At 41.6% G+C, this 17,569-nt stretch overlaps 2 protein-coding genes across 3 annotated transcripts in view; one reads left to right on the top strand and one right to left on the bottom strand.

The window, feature by feature from the left end:
- slc31a2 (solute carrier family 31 member 2) overlaps positions 1-11,320 on the top strand; it is a 45,268-nt gene extending 33,948 nt beyond the window's left edge. Inside the window, exons 1-4 of one of the 2 annotated variants that reach the window (XM_080756434.1) lie at positions 1,269-1,474; positions 5,029-5,095; positions 5,871-6,135; positions 9,326-11,320. In XM_080756434.1, the coding sequence (XP_080612560.1) occupies positions 1,466-1,474; positions 5,029-5,095; positions 5,871-6,135; positions 9,326-9,515 (531 nt within the window). In that variant the 5' untranslated portion in view covers positions 1,269-1,465 and the 3' untranslated portion in view covers positions 9,516-11,320. Of the gene's footprint in view, positions 1-1,268; positions 1,475-5,028; positions 5,096-5,870; positions 6,136-9,325 lie in introns of those variants that run through there. The other variant, XM_080756435.1, reaches the window with a different exon arrangement.
- The window catches only part of niban2a (niban apoptosis regulator 2a), a 32,276-nt gene continuing 26,027 nt past the window's right edge, over positions 11,321-17,569 (bottom strand). Inside the window, exons 9-14 of the mRNA XM_080756433.1 lie at positions 16,630-16,817; positions 15,851-16,006; positions 15,378-15,491; positions 14,734-14,841; positions 13,835-13,946; positions 11,321-13,693 (exon numbers count right to left, since the gene is read on the bottom strand). Of these exons, the coding sequence (XP_080612559.1) occupies positions 12,519-13,693; positions 13,835-13,946; positions 14,734-14,841; positions 15,378-15,491; positions 15,851-16,006; positions 16,630-16,817 (1,853 nt within the window). The 3' untranslated portion in view covers positions 11,321-12,518. The remainder of the gene's footprint in view (positions 13,694-13,834; positions 13,947-14,733; positions 14,842-15,377; positions 15,492-15,850; positions 16,007-16,629; positions 16,818-17,569) is intronic.

The following is a 17,569-nucleotide window of genomic DNA, read 5'->3' as shown; positions in this document are numbered from 1 at the left end:
CTGATGAAGACTAAACTAAGCTATGTTCTGACCCCCCATGACAAAGCGCCAGCGCTCGCCCAGCAGTCTCCCACCTGCGTTCACCCAGGCGCATACGTGCACGTGACCAAGGTCAATTTGTTCCTGTTCGCGGATGACTCAGACCTGCTGGTATCGGACAGGGACAAATTGCAGGTTGAGAAGGCACTCAGCTCTGAACTCGATCTGCACCTGGCTCACTGATAACAAACTTTCACTACACCTGGGAAAAATCCATTCTCTTTGGATCGAATAGTAATCTCAGCAAAGACGAAGGGCTTCTCAGTTAAAGTAGGTGACAATATTATCACAAGAAAAAATGGAATTACCAAACCCAGCAACAATTCGAAAATGGCCCCTGTAAAGTCCCCCCTCCCCTATTTTTTAGGTGTGCTCACTGCTATATATATACCCTATATGCACGTGTGTGTGTGTGTGTGTGTGTGTGTGTGTGTGTGTGTGTGTGTGTGTGTGTGTGTGTGTGTGTGTGTGTGTGTGCGTGTGCGTGTGCGTGTGCTGAGCATGGAATGATGATGTATGATGATAAGAGCGCCGCTCATAGGTTTTATCCTCGTAGCAGATTTTGTTTGACCTGTACTTTCGTTGAAATGTACCCATTTTACAAACAGTGAATTACATTATCAATCAATCAGAGATGTCCTTGCCACACCAAGCTTCTGCAGAGTCTACAACTAACCACAAGGTGGCGTAACTGCACCAGCAGCAGGGCCCTGCAGAGGACACAACAAATTAGGGTCCACCTGACCTCAGCCATCCATCATAGTCTTCAGTTCAGTCCCACTCCCACTGTTATTAACCACACACATGCACACACACACACACACACACACACACACACACACACACACACACACACACACACACACACACACACACACAATAATGGACTAAATGTGACTATTTTCGCTCTAGGCAGGGTTCATTCAATCACATTCATTTTCTTTAGGCTCTAAAGTTTTTTTTATTTGTATTAATTAATTTGTAGACTATTCACTCTCTAACGTCTTGCTTGACGATTTTGATAATTCCAAATAAAGGCCATGAGTCATGAGAAGAATGTAACCTGACTGCCGCAATCTGGCGAAGTCACCAGATGATAATCAAATTCTGCGTCTGAATGAAACTTCAATTCCATAGTACAACAGACAGAGGTCGCACTTGAACTGTAGGCTGAGCTGAGGCTCACGTGACACAACAACATTTCCCATCATTCCCAGTTTCTTGTCGCGCGTCACGGGACAAAATGATGATGGTGGCCTCAGACCAGTGTGTTTGCAAGAAGATTGTTGACCATTTGACAATGAAGCGACCACATCCAACCGACACAATGAACTGGGTTGCTCTGTGATCATGGAGAACTGGAACAATCTTCACTGACTGCTTGCTTTAGTTTCTCCCGTTGTGTCTGCTTACATCAAAATTAGCCATGATGCAGGTACGTGTTATGCTATTTATTTTTTATTTATTTATTTTCAAAAAGCCAATAACTTTTAACCATTCGCTTATTTAAAAACTATACATACATATAGGCGATACATTATTATACATTTCGGATGTAACTGAATTATGTCGGTAATGTGTTCTGTGTATGTTAAACGTGTTTATTATATCCGAGTCCGACTCCGAGAACAAACTAAATGCACAAGTATGCACAGTGCACACCCACCCACCGACATAATACACAAAGTGAAAAACGCACTCGGAACACCATTAGCCCGTATTTGGGTTTTAAAGGCAAACCGAGGGTTCCGAAAGGGGCTATAGGAACTGGTTAGGAACACCATGTACGTCCGTTGGTTTATTTCAGACTATAAAAGCGATTCAGATATCAATATCTGCACGTGGTGGCTATTTCTGAGCTTTCTGAAAAGTGCAAGGAATGAAGCGGGTTCATTTTCCGCTTAATGTAAAACCGCTACTAATCCACGCAGGTTATCTGAAGTTTCTTCTCTATTTTGTACAGGTGGTTTTCCTTATTTCTGCCATGGTGTATCTCATTAGGCCAGCTTGTTTCAAATTGTTTTAAATTGCGTCTAAGTAACTTGAAATAGCTTCAGTTTGTCAACGTGCCACTTGTCAGGCGTCTTATTTGAATTGACACTAAAGTTAATCTAACTAGAGTTAAATTATCTCATTCACTCTCTCTCCCCACACACACACACACACACTGACACACACTCCCTGACCTCTGTCAGTCACACCATGGAGCAGAGAACAGAACATGCTTTATTGAATGAATACTAGGCTAAATTGATGTGGGCATGATCGGCTGAATAGGCGTTTGTATTGCAATTGCAAATTCCTCCTTTTCATGGCATTCATAATTTCATGGTATGCAAGGTATCCATGCAAAATTTGTAAACCATCAATATTCTGAACAGATTGGGTGCAGAGTTTGGCTTTGTATCATACACTTTAGGAAGGAAATGTAAACAACAGCATTTAGCAGCTCAGTGGCTTTGTGGTTAGTCTCCCCCCTATAGTCTAGTCTAGTTAGTAGTAGCCAGCCCATAGAGCCCCATTGTGAACCCGGACACCAACGTTTAATGTTAGAAATGTTGAGTATGGATCCCCAGCATGTAGAAACTGCCGGATGCTAACTAGCATTATATGTTGAGCAATTTTCATAATTGGCATAATATGTGACCATACCCTTACAACCTATAGAAGATAGAAATATTCAAATTTTCATCATGCTTTATGTAGCATGTGACATGTCAAACTAGGGGGGTTTCATGATGCTGAATCCATTCCAAGCATTAGTTTTGCAACAAAAAAACACACTCATTGGGCTAAAAACGGCAATGCCCACTTTCAATTCAATTCAATTTAATTAAAGTGTCAAATCACAGCAAGTTGTCTCAAGACACTGTACAACCAACAAAGATCCACCCAGAGCAAGCAATATTGCGACAATCGTAACGAAAAACTCCCCTTTAGGAAGAAACGTCGGGCAGAACCCGACTCTAGGGTGGGCGGCCATCTGCCTCGACCGTGTCGGGGGAGAGGGGGGCGTAGTAGAGGGGGAATAGGAAGAAAGAATAGAAGAGAGATAGACAGGGTGGGCTCCGTGGAGGGGCCTGGTCCACGGCTGGTTCAGGCCGTGCTCTGTGAGGCCGGGTCCACGGTCACTTGCCCTATTGTGCTGACATCACATTTGTGATGACGGCAATGGCCGTTTTTAGCCCAATGAATGATTTTTTGCTAAACTAATGCTTCGAATGGATTCAGCATCATGAAAACCCCCTAGTTTGACACGTCACATGCTACATAAAGCATGATGAAATTTTTAACATTTTGCCTTCTATAGGTTGTTAATGGTATGGTGATGGTCACATATTATGCCAAGTTAGCATCCGGTAGTTTCCACATGCTGGGGACCCATACTAAACATTTATAACATAAAACGTTGGTGTACTCAACATGTCCGGGTTCACATTCTGACTACTAGAGTCAGAGTGGTACCTAATGCCTCCCTGCTTGGCACTCAGCATCGCTGCAACATACTAGTGTACATCATAATGTATCATCATGTATCATGTACAGGCCAGTGGACTGGAAACGGGAGATGGGTTCCTGACCTGATTCCCAAGACTTACACATCAAAATAGGCTAGTTGTCTTATGCTTTATTTTCCTGATGCTGGTGAAAGCAACACATTTTGATTTTCTTTTCTCGTCTCTAATTCAATAAAACAACAGTCAAACAGTCTTCGATCAGTAATCGAATACATTTCTAAGCCATTTGCACCGTCGGACAAAAGGCAGGGTGTAATGAACTACTGAGTAGAGGCGATTACAGTGTGCTGCTTTGCTCCCAGTCTCGGGTCAGTGATGTTCAATAGAAGAAGAATAAGGTCAGCATTGTTCTGGAGCACCTGGAGCTGTTCTTGTGAAGCGTGCCATATCGTAATGCGAGTGCTGAGTAGTCAAGACACCTGTTGTTACTAAAGCCTGATTGGAGCCGGCAGAGGAGATGTGGTGTCCTCGTTGCTGCATAGCAATATGGGTGCAACACTGCAACTGTTAACTGAACTGTAAATAATGTAGAATATCTGACTTGACAATCCCACATAATATATATATATATAACGACAAAATAGAGAGTCTACCCTTACTGTAAGAATGCTTATTTTAATATTTATACTTCTACCCATTTGAGAGTAAATGACAGGCACATGATTTGGGCTACGGGGTGCACTGCACTGTGATTCTGATGAACCCCTCATAGTGCAATCAGCAGACTGGGTCTTGCGTTGAAAAACAAGTGTTTCACATGCCTTGAAACAATACATTCTATTCACTTTGATATTCAAAGAGACGTTGAACAACCAACATTTTTTCCAGTTCTATGAAAAAGTCCTGTTTGTGTTGAAAATGGAGTATGACAGTCTGTCTACACTAGATAAGATGTTCTTTTTAAACAAAATGAACCAAATGTCCTCAAGGATGTGCCCAGCACAAAATGATTACCGGTATATTATACTAGTGTTATTTTTATACTACAAGCACATCATGTAACATAAGATTACACATGATATTCTGTGCTATATGCTGTGCTTGTTCAATGATGTCTCAATGATAGATGGCTTTATTCAACACAGTGACATTTTGTCAATTTATGAATTTATTTTTTTGTATTCACATTTACCATACATTTAGAAGTAGCCAATTTAATTCGTAGCCCTTTTTCTGCCTTAGTTGTTGTGCCAATTGGTTCCTTCCACAGCTTGCCACTGCACTTACTGGCTTTCTTTCTTTTAATTTTGTGTTTTGTGACAAACAACAAAAACAACTTAAGACTAGATATACCAAAGGTCTCATGGCCATGATGAGCTTTACAGTTCGGCCCTTTCCACTATTTATGACTACAGGTTGAAATTGTCACAGTATTTTGGCCCTATCTTAGTAGTTAACTGGCGCATAGGAGTTGGTTATGACTATGAGTACATTTTGTATTGATGGTACCTGTCCTGTCTTTGCTTTGCAGATGACCTTTGATGTGTCAACCAGCGTGAAGCTGCTCTTTGATTTCTGGGACGTGCGTGGGCCTGCTGGTAAGATTGAACCCTAGAACATATAATTTGATTAATAAGAAGAATTTGAACCCGATCATCAAATTATTTTCTCAGGAATGTGACAAAAACTTCAAAATCCCCATGAATTCAAGGCTTCATGGGGTGTGTAATAGTGATAGAGTAGTAATATTTTGGGTGAACTACTCCTTTTTAAGAGTACGGAACCAAAAGAACATGCTGGTGAACACTTCTCGGTATGATCTGTATACACAAACAAACACCTTCACATCAGTGAGTGCATGACGCGTCGTTTCACTGCTGTTATGAGCTCCACAGTATTACATAATGCACTGAACTAGCCTGCACTGAACAGTCTCCTAAACACATGTGATTGCAGACAGTAAGACGTGTTGACCAGAGGTAGCAACATCACGTTTTGTTGCTGTATTTAGTGCCAGAATAAAATGGGATGAGATCACTGTGAGGTCATATTTGTGTCTGTGTGTGGGCCTGCCCTGAATGGATGCATGTGCATGTTGGTTAAATGCCTGATTTATACTTGGATGTGTGCATGTGCATATCTACAGTACATGCTCACAATGCGTCTCATCGCAACAGGCTGAATGATTACAACAGACGTGCAAATAACTATTATTAACCCATTTAGAACTGAGGCCGATTCTAAAAATGCCTTCTAAATCTTTTTCTGAACAAATGTTATGCTGCTATATACTGTACATAGCAACAAGAACCCCAAAAAGGGTTCCCGTTGTGAATGTGATAAACAAGGCTTTATGTATTTTTGTCTCTGCAGGGATGGTATTGTCTGTATTTGTTGTCTTCCTCCTGACGTTACTGTTCGAGCTGCTGAAAGCATGGAGGGTTTGGTTGTCGAAGAATTCTATGCTGGCTAAGCGTCAGTCGGAATTTTCCACCTCACCTCCCTTATCTGCGCCCTACGCCCCTTCGCCAGACCGCCAAAGGGAGGGCAGTCTGGGCCACGACAGTTGTAGTAGTCCCTCTGAATCCTCTCTTGCTCCAATGGAACCTGCCCCGGCTACTCAACTAAACTTGAACAGGTGAGGCTGCCCTCGTACAAAAGAGCCCGCTATTATCTGTGTGGAAGGGATGGGGGAGGTCATTATCAAAGATGTGATCAAGGTGATCACATCGCTTTAACACAATGCATCTCGTGAAATCACAGTGCTGCATTTTAAGTCGTAGCTGGTATGCAAACACTTTGATATTTTATTGACAATGTTTACAGAAAATACACATAATGAATTATACACCACCATCAACAACTACAACAAGATAAATGCAAGAAAGCCAACAGCTTTTTCCCATTGCAGTCCCTTTAAAAATGAAACGCAACAATAAATGAGTGTGTGTGTGTTTTAGGAATGAGTTAAATTATTATTTCCTTTTTTTGTGTGCATGTGTGTGCACGCGCATATCTATCTGCGTGTGCCTATATGTGTGCAGAAGAGACATGGGTACATATTAGATGACACAAGTCAGGAGGATATGCAATAGTTAAAAGATACAGCATTCAATGTACAATAATTTTAAGTAATACTAAAGCTAAAAACATTTACAATTAAAAAGACTGGGGCAACTGAAACAGAAGATAGGGTAGGATGTATCCTGCCGGTAACTGGTATGAGGTTTACTTTAATTTAGGTCATATCTTAGGTTATAGGTTATATCTTCAGGGAGGGCTTAAACGTTGAGTTGGTAGTTTTAAGCTTTTTGGGTAACGTATTCCACCTTACAGCTGCAAAGTATAAAAAGGAGTTTTTCCCCTACAACTACTAAAATTGACAGGTCTGTGGTACTACGTCTTGTGAAATGATTATGAACGTTGCTAACCTTAGACGGTAGACACACTCTTCTGTTCTATTTAGAAAAGACAATATTTGATTGGGAGAGTAATGAGAAAATGGTTCTCAAAACTCCCCCAAATCTCTCTAAAGCAGCTGCTGGTCTGCGTTAGGATTTCCCCATACTTTACTTTGTCATTGAGTAACAAACTTTACTTGGACAAACAAAGGACTTCAGTACTGTGTCACTGAAAAGTCAAGTTGGCTATTCTGTAGCCTCGGAAATCCAGACGTTTTATTTCCTGGAAGAAAGAAGCTATTCTGTAACCTCACAACCTTGAGTTTTCCACTATGACAGTGTATTGTATACGTCATGTATGTTACTGTTGATGATATGTTAGCATTTGTTTAGCGGGATCACTGGCCTCCAGTCCACCTATGTCTCTCTGTATTCATATCTGTATGTCGCTCTGTATTCATATCTGTATGTCTATCTGTAAAATGAAAAGGTAACAACAAATTGATTAATTTGTTTTTGCATTGGCACCATCTCCTATGCACAGCTATGTGTGTCCATATGTATGTCTATATGTCTAAGTACAGCTATGTATGTATGTCTAAGTACAGATATATATTTTTTTATTCTTGTTTTGTGTTACACCCAGAGGTTGAACATTCTATTAAGTATTAACTGTGCTTGACTCCAAAGCCACTGCTCACTTCACATTGGTGTGATTTTTGTCACACCAACAGCTCATGAAATGTAGAAGACAGAGAGATGTATTCAAATATTTTAGCCGTGACGTAAGCGCCCCCTCCAGAGATACTTCCGTGTCCTACTTTTGTGTCCCCATAGAGTTATATTGTGTCCCTCCGTCTGACTAAATCTGAGACGAAAACAACCACGAAAGTCTCATGTTACCGCTTTCCTTGCAACAACAAAGCTACTGGTCTCCCAAATCTGGCTGTGACAGGTCGTCTGCCCCACACTGATATGAATACTATTGCCATTTTATTTCATTGTGTCAACTAAATCCTCATTAATGCAAATTAGATTCAACATACTCAACCCTGCACACATTCTAAATATTCCCCCGAAATATTGTACTGAGCAAATTGACTTTTACCACCTTCAATAATAATGATAATAATAGTCTTGTCTCCACATCATACAGTATATTTTCTTCATGGACACTTGTACAGAACATAATTCTACTGGAGTTGGAAGCATTAAGACCCATTTCAACCCTGTGGTTCCTTTCTGAAATGGCGTCATTGTAAAAAGATTTGCGCGTTTAGATATTCTATTTACAATGAGAAGCGGACGGGAGCCGGTGCCACTTGGACCTGGACGTAACGTAGGACTACAAAATGACGTCAGACTTAAATACCGAATTGGTTACTCAGGTCACATGAACAGGAAGCAGGTAACAGAAATATTTAGAGACACCCAATGTTATGTAAAGTAATGTTATGATTGAGACCGGCCGGTTGAGAGGAGTGTTGGTTACTAAATAAAGAAACCAGCTTCTTTCACCTGACAAATGTCAGTTTTCTTTTTAGTGACCCATTCCTTTTCAAATTATAAATATTTTACTTTCAGAGCTTACAAGACATAAGGCTTTCTATCAAGAATAGTTCAAGATTCCATGGGGGCATCATAGTAATAGGATAACTAAATTAAAAGGTATACGTTTTAGTGAAACCTATTCAACAGATCCTTTTTTGAGTGGTGCAACCACTCCTACAACTATATGTGTATAGTATGTGACTTATTTATACCAGTAGGGGGCGCCAGAAACAGAGGGGTAGTGCTGTGTCTCTAATGAGAGAGAGAGAGAGAGAGAGAGACTGAAAACGGATTAGGAGGCATTCACAATACTGACTGGCAGATATAGAAGAATAATGATTTTATTGACAGGATCCTGTCTGTGAAGTATACAGATAGTAACGTGGGTCTTCTGAAATGATGGGAGGAATCTTCACACAGTCGGCACCACCCCACTCTTCTATGCTTTGAGCATGTGTCCGAAAACATGTTGTGAGCTTGGAGTTCTTCTGTAGTTCTTAAGTGGTCAAATTCAGTGGTGTAAAGTAACTAAGAACACTTAAGTACTGTACTTAAGTACAATTTTGAAGTATTTGTACTTTACTATACATTTGAAAACTTTAGTTGTTAGTAGTAACTAGTTACTTTGATTATTATTTCAAAACGTACATGAACACTTTTTAATACATTTTAAAACATTAAACGAGACATTCTGCACAACTAGTACTTTTGGTACTTTAAGTGCATTTTGATGCCAACACTTTTTGAATTCCGGAACTTTAACTTGTAACGAAGTAGTTCTACATTGCAATATTGATACTTTTTACTCGAGTAAAACAATTTAGTTACTTTTTCCACCACTGAGTAAAATTCAGGGAATGATTTATCCTTCCTCAGCTGGCTGCTGCACGGCGTCCAGACGGTGCTCCATGTCCTCCAGGTGACTCTGGGCTACATGCTGATGCTCTGCGTCATGTCCTACAACACCTGGATCTTCCTGGGGGTCATCTTCGGCTCCGTGCTGGGCTACTTCATTGCGTTCCCTCTCCTGGGTTCCATGGTGCAGCCCGGAATGCACAGAGACTGAGAGAGATTTATTTTATTTTTTTCGTTGTTGAATGGATCAGATATCCAATGGGGAAAGCCGTGTTATTTCCGTGTGAAAACAACGGTTATGGATAAAAGGAAAGAGAAAAAAACAGACTAAAGCATATTGCCACGTTGCTTGCCAAACATGCATGCATAATGAAGTCTTATCACGGTTCAACAGGAAATTATTTGAGCGTCAACGTAAGAATCACAGTGAGAGCACCCAAAGTGACCTTGCAACAGTCCGGTTCTCCATTCCTTGGTCTGTGAATCTCACTTCTCCATTTTTACAAAGCGTGATGGGAATGGCCTTGAATGTGTAACTAACATGACTGCATTGTTTTTTTTCTTGTAACAGGGCTACATGAGTCATGTGGTGCCCTGTTGCTGGTTAGGTATTAATGACCTTCCAGTGTTTGACTTGCTTCCCAACTGCTAAGTCTTCACATGTACACCTAGATAAGTTTGATGTGAACTGGTTGAACCTGAAGCAACTGCAATGTGGGTGAGAAAACATAATTGGAGTCGCCTTGAGGAAATTGACGCTGTTTTGTCAACATTATCATAAAACAATAGAGAATAGATGGACTTAGCCACAGGGGTAGAACCATGTTTGGTACTAAAGTTTCTGTTCGCTGTCATTCAGTCATGCTGTGCATACGATCAATCCATCGTTGCTGTCGGGAAGAACAAACGTCCATATTTTGTTTTTGGACAGCTTGATACCTGACATGTTCATTGATTAAGTAATTTGTGACAAAGTAGTAAAACCCTGAAATTAAAATAAAATATGATACATAATATAAAGGGCAGTAGTACCACACAGTATGTTGTGCTTCAATCTGTGCTTTCAGATAAGTCTACGATAGTATAGGCCTGTCAGGATGTTTAAGCAAACTCTAACATGCTGTTGTCTTGTACTTATCAGTCAAACCAAATGAAGATGCAAAGGTTTTTTAATTATAATTAAATTCTAAGACAAAACCCAGTGCTCCTTTGACCTTGTAGGATCCTGACCTGTGAACCACATGAACGGTAGCCTCCCTATTCTGCGGGAGTATTCAGTGAATATGGCTGATCTACAAGCTCACAACGCATTACAACATGTGAGCTTGTAGATTAGCTTTTGCAAACCTTTATATTTAGTGTACAGCAAAAACAGGAGGCGGGCCTAGTATAGAACCCTTGAAAATCCGGAGTAAGCAGTTAAATGCATTTCCTGTTATGGCAAGTTGGCAACAATTTTGGAAAAGTGTTTTATTTTATTTATTTGTATAAATATTCTATATGAAACCTGCAGAGGGAAGAGAGTGTAACTGCTGGTAGTAGTCGGTCATAAGACAAGATAATTCAGTTTGAGGACTTGAGCAATGATGATTGTACCGGAGCATGTGATCACATCATTTTATCATGTGTGCTGAGGATTAAGGAAACGGATTGTTTTCTTGTTTTCAAGTGTGTCATAGAGTTGACAGTCTCATCATGTGGCTGTGTGCGACAGTCATTTATACACCACAGGGAAAAAAACTCTAATCCCAGTGCATTAACATTTGCCATTTCAGTTGTGTTTACCATTGAAATATGCCCTACTCAAGAGTTTGCCAGCTATCTAACACATTTTGTGTAATATGGGGGGGAAGCTATACTGTGGGATTAGATTAGATTTGTACTGTTGGATGGAACATTATTGTGGTTCTACTCAGAAATGTTTATATATGTACATACTGACGGTTTTGTGTCCCTTTTTTGAAGGAAAATTTAACTATATAATTGTTTTCCAAAATAAACACACTCGACAAGCAATTGCTGGATAAAGTTTTATTCATCCATACACATTTATATAGATAAACAAATGTCAAATAAGAGATACAGTTTACAATTAGGCTGACGCCACTTAATATTTAAAATCCAAATAAATAAACAAAAAATAAAATGACGCAACTGTCCATTTTCCATGAAGTAATTTAGGAAGGACTTTATTCTAAGTCTACAATTTCAAATACGTATTTACAATGACAATTGGCTATTCCTAATAACAGTTGTGGGTGGGCGAAAATACCATTAAAAAGAATGAACTGATCAAGGTATAGATAACATCTCTAAAACGGTAAGTTTGCCACACTCTTGATAAATCAGCCAGATTATTTAAACTAATTGAGCTTGTGTGTGGCTAGCTTACATTTAATTTGTTTAATGAAGTATTTACTGTAAGCTTGTTCCATTTATGAACAATTTGCAACTTTATGAAAACAAAATGCAGGGTTAACTGTTTCGTTGTATGAACAGATTACTGTGATGTGATTGAATGAATACACCTGCTGGGTGTATTCATTTTATTTTAGCATTCACAAGAATACAAAATTATGAACTGTTTACTATATCTTGTATAATATTTTTCATTACTTAATCAGACCTTGCCCAGTTCTGAGCACAGCCACCAGAGGGTGACATTAGACAATTCCTACCTCAGACTCAACTCAAATATATGATTTTGTACACTGAGTAACTGAAAAGCTTTTTGTGACAATCTTTGCGAAATGTAGCATTGAAATATTAAGGCCATAAGTGATTAAAATAAATGCTTCTCCAGTAAAAACAAGTATGAAACTAGAAGTTATTTGCATAGATAGATCTACAGATTGGTTAGAGCGCCGCCTGGTGCTCAGTTGGAGCCTAAATGAATAGGAAATCACTGTGGCATCGAACATTTCTGATAAGTGACTACATTCACACTGGCTATTTTGCTCGTCACACACACGCACACACACAACATGCATAGGCCTAAGCATATTTAGATCAAATGACATCAGACCGTCGTGAGCTACAGCTTAAAACAACTTAGTTTAAAAAATGTATACCAAATAGACAATCAAACAATGTCCAAAAGAACGATGGTGAACTGGTAAAATATGCGAAAACTGTCTTGCGAAACAAAGAAAACAGAGGACCAACTTCAAGTGAAACCCTGTCTTATAATCTATCATTTCCTGCTCTTCCCCATTCAGATCTCACAAACAACATCCACATATGGTGCCATTTTCTTAGCAAAGTTTTCTCCATTTCCAGAGTCATTGTGCAGAGCATTGTCTCCCTGCTCTAAAACCACTCCAACATCCCCCAAGTCAGCCATTTTGTCCTCTCCTTTCAGCCCATTTGTGATCTGTGACTGAGGCTCACATTCTTCCAAACCCTCATTGTTTGGTGACTGAAAGCCACTGTCATCATGGCAGTGGGGACTGGAGTCGCCAGTCGGTGATGGCGGGGACAACTCGGCATCTGATTCTGTCACCTCACTGTTATCTGCCTGCACCGCCATCTCTATTTCCCGTACGGCCTTTTCTCTGTGTTCCCCATCAGCTTCCTGTTCCCCGTTTCCTACAAGCTGCTTCACCATTTCCTGTGGGGAGGTCTTGTCTCGAGGTGACTTCCTGATGACTTCCTCCACTACAGTGGTGACTAATGTCACCTCCTCCTCTACCCCGTCCTCCAGGGTGATGGTGCCCGCCTCTGGCGCAGGCTCGCCGTCGGTCGAAGCGGCCCGGGTCTCCTTTGAGACCGGCACCACTAACTCCAACACTGGATTGATCAGGTGCCGGATCTCATGCATGCTGTCGGGGGACTTGGGCTCAGGAGCAGCGTCTCCTTCTTCGTCCAACTCCTCGCCGCTGTCGTCCTCGTCCTCAGAGACCTCAACCTCTGGCGCAGGCTCGCCGTCGGTCGAAGCGGCCCGGGTCTCCTTTGAGACCGGCGCCACTAACTCGAACACTGGATTGATCAGGTGCCGGATCTCATCCATGCTGTCGGGGGACTTGGGCTCAGGAGGAGCAGCGTCTCCTTCTTCGTCCAACTCCTCGCCGCTGTCGTCCTCGGAGACCTCGGCTTCCTCTGGGATCAGCTCTACCCCTGGTACATCCAAGCAGGACTCGTAAGGCAGAGGCACCCTGTCCAGTTGGATCATCGACACCACCTGCTGCCTGCGCCTCCTGCCAGACGCGCCTCCCACAACACCCAGAGCGCTCAGAGGGCCACCCAACTCATCGCCCTCTGACCCGAATTTGGCGGCCCAGTCCACGGAGCTGTTCTCCCCCAGCCGGTCCAGGCAGGTGTCGCTGGTATTCAGAATGATGCTGTCTCTGTAGAGGTTGTGTCTCCTCTGGACCGCTGCTTCCTTCACAGCTGGAGAAAGACAATGAAAAAATAACTTGCACTGAGAACCACTTTCACCCTCTTATTCAATCTGATCAGACGCCAGCAGCTCTGCCACTGCAGACAGTAGTTCTACCACCATCTCACTATAAATAAATGCCTCATTCATACCCATCATGATGTCCTTGGTGACGGACTGCAGCACCACCTCCTCAAAGATGTTCTCCACCAGCAGAAAGCGGGAGAAGTCCTCGAAGATGAGCTCCTGGAACCGAGGAAGCTCCTGGAGTGGGGAAGAAGGAGATACGGTCCATCTTAAAAGATTGTACGCATCCAGCGGGGGTTAAGAGGGTGTGTGTGTGTGTGTGTGTGTGTGTGTGTGTGTGTGTGTGTGTGTGTGTGTGTGTGTGTGTGTGTGTGTGTGTGTGTGTGTGTGTGTGTGTGTGTGTGTGTGTGTGTGTGTGTGTGTGTGTGTGTGTGTGTGTGTGTGTGTGTGTGTGTGTGTGTGTGTGTGTGTGTGTGTGTGTGTGTGTGTGTGTGTGTGTGTGTGTGTGTGTGTGTGTGTGTGTGTGTGTGTGTGTGTGTGTGTGTGTGTGTGTGTGTGTTCATTACACTGCACCCAAAACACACGCACATTTGCAGAGTGCAGTTATCCATTTGAATGATTACATGTTAATTAGTAGGGACAACAGGCAGATCTAAATTAGAACGATACAATCATTATTACAGTACCAAAAGGTACACGTCAGAGGTATGCAGGTTAATACCAGAGTACTGTATATAATGACAATTGGTTAAAATATGTGAACATCGGTAATTACATAATTCAATATTTTGATGTTTTAGGTATTTGACTTTTTAAAACGAGTAGTTAGGTTTTTTAACTAGGTATGATATTCTTAAATGAACTCTTTAGATAGTTATTTGTTTTCTTCTATATTCTGTTATGTTTGTATACATGTGGGGACTACGGATGGAAATGAACTTCTAGCTAAATAGGTAAATGTCAGTGGGTTTGGTTGTCCTTTGGTTGTAAGACAAATGGACATAAGACTGTATGCACTACTCACGGGCATGCATGACGGAGACAGCTGCTTTAGCATGTAAGGAATGATGATCTGGAGCAGAGCCTCTCTGAAGAACTTCTTGCGCACCGTGCTACTGTCGTAATCATATTTCTAGACAGACGGGGGAAAGAAGTGATTCATCATGGTTCTCTATTGTGAATGTATTGTTTTACATTCTCATCATTGTTAACGCGTATTTAATAGCGATAATAAAAATACACTTTATTAATATAACACCGGTTTTCAAGATTGGTATAGGTAAATAAAGTATTAAATGGACAAAATAGAAACTAATGGGAGCCAAAAGGCCAAACTAACATAAAAGCTAGTTAAAATACATTGCATTGTCACGACTTGACCTTAAAGAACTCTGACTTTACCACCCTGATGTCTGCGCTCATTCAAGTTTCACATCACATTCTTTCTTTGTATCTGCATTCTGCACCCATAATCTTAATGTTGTGTTATTCTACTCCGTTATCTGTTATGCTTCATTCTCCTTTGTTATCTGTTTATTGAGATTAGCTTAAAGGCTTTATCTGGAAGTACAGTGCAGACAGACAGTAAACGGGGGAAGAGAGAGGTGAATGTGTGCACATTGTAAAGCATTTACAATTTAACATTTAAAATGTTACCATTTAACATACCTTGAGAACTCTATCCTGGCAGTGTTGAATGGTCTTACACAGGTTGTCCTCGCCATGCGTTTCCAAGGACTGGTGGAGCAGCTGTTCGAATGTGTACACGGCATTGTCCATTTGCTGTCACAAGTGACAAAAAAAACAATTAAAGTCGATGTTTTTTCTATTGGCCATACGGAGCTACATCCTTTCACTCTGGGAGTGTATAAATGGGTCCTTGTAGGTTCATTTTTACACCTTCAAAGTTAAACTGTCACAGAGTGTTGCTGTAAGCCTTGGTTTGCAACTTTGGTTGCAGTACCTCCTTTGTCCATTAGGTGGAACTAGAGTTCACTAGAAACAGTGGGGTGTGCTGTCAGATGGTTTTCTCTCTCCAAGATTCCTTACATGGAATGTTTTAGTGCATACCAATTCTTGTCACATACTTTAAATTCAATATGCTTTATTGTCATAAAAATTGCATAGAGAAGCCAGCTCACCTCTCTCATTAGGATCTGAGCCCTGTGGACAAACACACAGGGTTTGGAGATGTCGAACCTCTGCTGCAGACCCTCTAGATTCAGCTGCTCCACCTTCTCATAGGAGCTCTGCATCTTCACCGGGTGGAACGCCAGCATGGACATCCTGTCCATGTGCTGTGGAGGAAGAGAGAGGAGGGGGGTACAAAGGGGTAGGGAAAATGGAAAAAGAGGGAGAGAAGAACCAGTAGAATGAAAACACTTGGCAGGACGCAAGAGATGGCATTTGATTGCTTGATACGAAGCTGTGATGGGCCGAAAATAGCACATCTAGATCGTCTATTTCCGGCAGACGTTACCGTTGTACGGCAAAGTATACATTTTGCTTAAGAGGTGGTCTGCGTAAGAGAGCAGTCGATACTGAACAGGCCACTTGAGGACACTCCCTGGCACTTAATTAAAAGTCTAGTGCTGCAATGTTGACAGCCCTTGCAAAACATCCAAGGTGCTGACCAGCACTAATCATAGGTCAGATAGACAGCTAAATACACAGGTTTGATGGGGATAGCTGACGCAGAGAGGGTCCAACATTGTGCTTTAAACACATTCCTATTCTGGGCATATCGTAATAGGTAAAACTTTGTTGGAAATAAGCAAACATTCGGTGACAATAAAATAATTACAAAATGTTATGAGCTTATTTTACGCGGAGGGGACCAAGTGCAGACCCCCGGGGGACTGCTGTCAAAGAAGTATATTAGTAACAAAGTTTAATAGTCAGCCAAACTGCTCTCACTCACCTCTCCCAATTTGTCCTTGCCTGCTCCATTCACAGAGTTCTTGCTGATCTCCACCAGTTCCCTGAAGAAGATGTCCCTGACCTCAGAGAAGCCGCGACTGGTAGGCTCCATCAGAGCCTCCAGGATGGAGCTGACATACGGCTGGATGTTATTCCTCAGGATCTGCTCGGCCTTGGGCAACACCAGAGCTGCACACAGATGTGGGGAGAGACAGAGCGATGGTGGGTGGATGGATGGATGGAGGAATGCATGCTGGTGAGTGGCGACCAGTGGTGGAAAGTTCTTTTATACTTTACTTGATTATGTCAATTTTTCAGTACTTTATGCTTCAACTACACTATATCTCAGTGGCAACATTTTCAAATATTGTACGTTTTGCTCCAGAACAATTATTTGAAAACGTTAGATTATTATTACGAATTTTAGACTTTTGTCTATTAAAAAAAAGCCGATCTACAAGCTCACAACGCGTTGCGATACTTTTATATCTCAACGCCAATACCCTTTAGTACGTTTTTGGAGTACTTCCTTTCCTCCACCACTGCTGGTGACTCACGCCATCATCTATAAACACCCACACGCCACAATCCTCTGCAGGGCCACAGCCTTGCCGAAACCCAACCACAGAATGACCACTGACCAAAGGGCACGGACCTGGTGGGTCAAGGCCAAAGAAGCTAATTTCAATGTCATTATGGTGTTTACGCCCTCAGACGTGGGTTTGTGTCCACTTACGCCCTCAGACGTGGGTTTGTGATGTGTGTGTGTGTGTGTGTGTGTGTGTGGTGATGACAGATTAAATGCAACCAGTACGGCCCATAAAACATAGGCCTCAAATACGCACCAACCATAAACAAATACTGTAAATCTGACTGTTGCTCTATGATGCCATAACTGGTTAATGTGAAACGGTTAACACAATAACCCAATTTATAACGAC

This window comes from Protomyctophum bolini, assembly GCF_963924005.1.
Source record: "Protomyctophum bolini genome assembly, chromosome: 22".
In the NCBI taxonomy this organism is placed as follows: domain Eukaryota; kingdom Metazoa; phylum Chordata; class Actinopteri; order Myctophiformes; family Myctophidae; genus Protomyctophum; species Protomyctophum bolini.
Note: the sequence above shows the minus strand (reverse complement) of the source record. Positions and strands in the feature narration are given on the sequence as shown.